Genomic DNA, 5159 nt, shown 5'->3' on the forward strand with positions numbered 1-5159 from the left:
AGCTTTACACCCACTTTCATCACTAGTCGTTTTCTACTGCCTGACAATGTCAGTGTTTTGCAAATGGTGAACGAAATAGCATTTAAACTAAATAAAGTGGTTCAAAGATTCAATGAGGCAGCAGATAGAAATATATACATCAGCATTTACTTCATTTATCTTAACCCATGTAATTGCAATACAGAGAGCAAAGTTACAGTTAAGCACAAAAAAGACATTCTCCAACCATACTTAGGCAGAAAAGGTTATATTTAAAATTCTGTATTAAGTCAAGCACATTGGTTTAAAATGACTGGTTACAACTTTACAGGGTCCTGGTGTTATAGACTATACCTTGTTACAGACATTAGTAACTCAAAAGATTAAAAGATCTGAACATATTTAAAAAACTATCAGAAGGATATTGAAATATTAACTCTCTGGAAAACTCTACACAGTTGGGAATATTTTTAAAATACGGGAGGTTCATTTCTGCTTTCAACATTTTAGCCAGTCCAGTTTTCCCATATTGTTCAAATACAGGAGGAGTGAAACTGTAATTCCTATTAAAGGGATTCCCATCGCTGGAATCACCACAAGACACTGAAGGGTAGTTTCATCCAAGCTCAGAAACTGGAACACCAATATAACAATTACTGGAGGAAAATAGGAGGTAAAGGTCACAACAAGGTTGCTGATGATGATCTGCAGAGCCCTCTTTTTCTGGGGGTGGATGTCTCCTCCTTCAGGTTTAGGTCTCTTCAGGGTCCAGAGGATGGAGACGTCACAAAATCCAATAACGGGGAGAGTCAAAGCAAAAAACAAGACTTCGGTAAAATCATCCAAAACTTCAGAACTTTTGGTAGCAAAATAAAGTCCGTAAGTGAGCGTTACAGTCCAAACACCAACAGCCATCAGGACCCTGGGAGTCAGACTCTTTCTGGCCCGATATGTAACAGGATGAACCACAGCCAGGTAACAGTCCAGAGAGATGCAGGTCATAAAGAGAGGCCTCCCACACAAAATAAATGAGAACAAGAAGGAAATAAATGCTTCAAATGCAACGTTGAACCCGTGTAGTTGGTTATACACCTCTGGTAGGAAAAATAACAAACAAAGCCCATCCATGACACTGAGATTTGACACAAAGACATCGTTGGAAGTGAATGGGGTTCCTTTTCGTCTTCTCTGAAACATGTCCAAAAGTATGAGAACAGCTCCAGGGCACCCAAAAACAAAGGAAATGACAGTGGCACATGACCAGAAGATAATACCCTCCTTTTGGTCTGCACACCATAGAGTTGTTGCATTAGTGATGTTAATTAACCTAGACATTTAGATTTGTTCTGGTATTATCGCTAAAAAAAAAACAACTGCACAACTTTCTTTCACTATGTTATATCAGTTAAAAGCACCTACAGCAACTGAACACAGTAAGCCGAACTCTCCGTATAAGTAAAATGAATCAATATGACCTACAATGTTTGAGAAAGTTCTACTGATTTGAATAATATAGGTGCGGCACTGCATGTTGTGGTTGACAAGCCATCCCATTATCAGCTGTCATATGTGTCATTGGACAGAAATTTTCCATTCAGATTTGAATGAGTTTTACTGTAAAATCAGGGAGGAAAAAATAATTCATGTTACATGACACCTCTGTTCAACAAGTGAAATAAGTAGAACCATATATATTATTATGAGTAGAATGTACATTGAATGTGTCTTATGTGTTTTTAGCCAAAGTGGTGGCCCAAAAGCACTATAATAATGCAATTTCTTCAACTAAAATTAATAAAAATATTTATCTCAGGAGATATCTGCATATTACAGTCAGTGTGCAGCCAGTGCTCTACAGTCCACGGTCAGTGTTTCTCTCCCACACCCCCACTTAAACCAACAGACACAGTGTCATACGAAAGATAGTGGATTTTATTTGTACTTCTTTATTTGTTACAGACACAATCACAACAACAGGAGAGAAACAGCAGTGAGAGGGAGGAAGAAGAGTCAGGAGCAAAGACGTTTTACTTTTGTTCATTTCTTTCCTGCCTCCCGCTCACCATCTTTCACCATCTCTTTCTCTACTTACAAGATTCAAAGAAACAAATCGTGCTTTCCTATTTTTCACTGCAACTTTTCCATCATACCTGTATGACAGAGAATGAGAGACAGATTGAAATAAAAAGAGAGGGAGTAGGCAAACTATTATAGTGCGGTACTCCCACTCTTTTACTGTGCACTCGTCTCTGTTACAAACAAATCCATTAAACGCTCTGTCAGGTTGAGACTAACAGACCACACGGGTCAGGCTGCTACTTGTTTCAAGTAAGTGACTGTGCATGCACCACAGCACCCAAGAGACACTTTTGACTGACCGCTGTATACACTGGACTGCATTATGCATACACGCTGCATGTAGGTATGATGCATGCACTGTTGGCCTCAACACAGAAGGACAGAATGAGTGATGGTGGAAAAGAGGGAGGAAGAAGAGGCAGGGACAGAGATAGAGAGAGAGTTTCAGTGCCACAAGATTATTTTTATTGAAAATAATCCCATGTCCCCCTGTTGCTACTCACACACAAACACCCCCCACAGCCTACAGTCCTCTCACTGAGTATTGCAGTGAAGGAGACAAGTCTTTTTGTAGTGAGCTGGAAAGTGGAAAGAGCGGGCTGGGAGGGCGCGGAAGCGTGCAAGCAAGCTGCGTCATCGGAGAGGAGGGGAGTGAGTAGATGGTGGATGTTGTACGGGTTTGAACAGAGGTAGAGATTTTGAGAGAGGTGGATTTTACTCCTCCTTGTCCTCTCCGTGTGTGATGACGTAGCAGATGTTCTTGTAGTCCACATTGCCAGCCACATCAGGGGGGAAAGCAGCCCACAGGTTGGTCATCTGTGAGAGAGAGATTTAAGAAATGATGCTTCTTACAAGCCCCCAAAAGACTGAATGTGAATGTGAGCGAAACAAGGAGAGATCAGCTCACCTCCTCAGCGGTGAACCTGTCGCACTGGGTGGTCAGGAGCTCCTCAAGGCTGGAGAGAGAAAATTGAGAGAAATGAATATCAGATCTCTTGATTGAAGATAATACCACAAAGATCTAAGACTGATGTAATGGAAGGTAAGTCAAAGGTAAAAGCCCTTACAATTCCTTCTTGATGGCGCCAGTGCCCTCGGGGTCCAGGACCTTGAAAGCGCTCACGATAACGTCCTCGGGGTCAGCACCTAAGAGCAAAAGCAGCCAGTTAGTCTCAATTCACTCACTATAGTGGACACACATTTGGAGGTCATTTTGAACCATTTAAGTTAGTTAAAGTACCATGTCCTAAAAATTAAGTGGTGGATCCCCAAAGCATTACCCACAGTTCCATCTGATCATTATATCTTGTATCACTTTGCGATTTTGAGATAATGCATCATAATCAAGAATAACTGTTAAATTCTTTTGTTCTCAGAAAACGAGACAGGAAAAAAAGAAAGAAATTTGATAAAATAAAATACAATAAAGTTAAATTAAAGTCAATTAAATAAGATGTTAGAACAAAATGTTCAAGAAAAAAAGATAAAATCTGGATTTAAGTATTTCTGGGACTGAAAACACAACAGTATTGTATTTGTTCTCTGCAGTGGGAACCAAGCATCAGCAGTATAAAAGTGGTTCAATGGAACTCAATATTGGTCCAAAAATATATATATTTGTTGTTACTCTTAGTAAATATGTTAAAGAATTCTGTTTTTCAGGCCTATGATGAGTTTCATGGAAGCACTTCATATACTTTTGATGCATGGTGTCCAATGCAGTGAACAAATATGTAAAATCATGCATAATAAAAGACTTAAAAGTAAAAGAATGCTTAATTATAATAATAATATAATGCAGGGGAAATGTACACTCTAAGACAAAAAGTCACAAGCAAGGGAGGTTTGAACTTTGCGAGTATGTATGTCAACACACCCTTCAGCTTCTCGCCGAACATGGTCAGGAAGACGGTGAAGTTGATGGGGCCGCTGGCCTCCTTCACCATGGCCTCCAGCTCCTCATTCTTCACATTCAGTTGGCCCATGGTGGCCAGCACGTCCCTCAGATCGTCCTTGCTGATGATGCCATCTCTGTTCTGGTCGATGATTGTGAAAGCCTGTCGCGAACAGCGAGATAACAAACAAGAGGTCAGTGAGGAAATAAAGAGCTAAGCTTGATAGCTCCTAAGGTGACATTCATAATCCCTCAAACCATAAACTAAACTACAAGCAATTAAAAGTGACTGCTCACATTTCTCGCAAGTCCTCGTCATAAGACTTGCTTATGATAATTATTTGCGTGACATGGCCTGCCAACACAAACTTGTAAATGTGGAGGCCTTCTCCACCTCTCGTCCCACATAGCAGGGCGTAGCACCCAGTGAAACCAAAGATGGCATTGCAAACCTTTTGGGACTTGGCAGCTGGTCGGCCACTTGTCTTTCTTAGGTGTTAAAATGGTCTCGGAATTTGAGACAAGCCCCTTGCGACATTTAAGGAGTCAGTATTGATTACAGCTGTCCCGCTCCCTCCCTCCCTCCCCTTTTTTTTTACCTTGTGACTAAATCTGATGACCCTCTCCCCAATGTTATTCAGCTACTGCTGCCACTGTATTTTGATTCTTTTATCTAAAATAGAGAAAACGCCACTGAAAGACTCTTTTTTGCAAGATACTGTCAACGACATTCATGTCCTAATTGAGCAAAGCACTATATCCTCAATTAATAAGAAAAACTTAATCTTGTACTCTTTGGTCCTCATTGTCCTCTTAAAAATAGACACAACTTCCTCAAATTTGGTTTTCTTTTTGGAACCTTGACCCAATTTCTACCTTGAGCCCCTCTTTCCCGCTTTCATTAATATTACTGTCCACCAGCTGTTGGGCGGCATTCCAGTGGGGTCACAGAGCGAGTGTTTTGAGTCTCCGAGGAGAATTACTGAGCTACCACAGGGGAGAGGTAGCTGCTGTCATCGGAAAAACTGATCTACTGTCGTGTCATTGCTGATGAGGACATTCTTGCCTTCATGCAGCCACCTGATCAGGTCTATAGCCTCCTCATGTTACCTCCGAGGTCAAATGAATGGAGTCATGCAGTGTACAAAATGTCCCTTTTCTCACATGACTGACAAAGACCACAATCTACATTACTAGAAAGCTTCAG

The 5159-nt window shown here is 40.9% G+C and overlaps 1 protein-coding gene across 1 annotated transcript; it reads right to left on the reverse strand.

Moving 5' to 3' along the window:
* Positions 1 to 1909: 1909 nt before the first annotated feature.
* Positions 1910 to 4166, reverse strand: LOC121963586 (myosin regulatory light chain 2, skeletal muscle isoform-like; the record flags this gene model as incomplete). Its single annotated transcript, XM_042513868.1, has 4 exons — positions 1910 to 2874; positions 2966 to 3014; positions 3126 to 3204; positions 3935 to 4166. Coding segments are annotated over 4 exons (462 nt in total), but the record flags the coding sequence as incomplete, so codon positions are not given.
* Between the last annotated feature and the right edge of the window lie 993 nt (positions 4167 to 5159).

The sequence above is a fragment of the Plectropomus leopardus genome, unplaced genomic scaffold (assembly GCF_008729295.1).
Source record: "Plectropomus leopardus isolate mb unplaced genomic scaffold, YSFRI_Pleo_2.0 unplaced_scaffold11790, whole genome shotgun sequence".
In the NCBI taxonomy this organism is placed as follows: Eukaryota; Metazoa; Chordata; class Actinopteri; order Perciformes; family Serranidae; genus Plectropomus; species Plectropomus leopardus.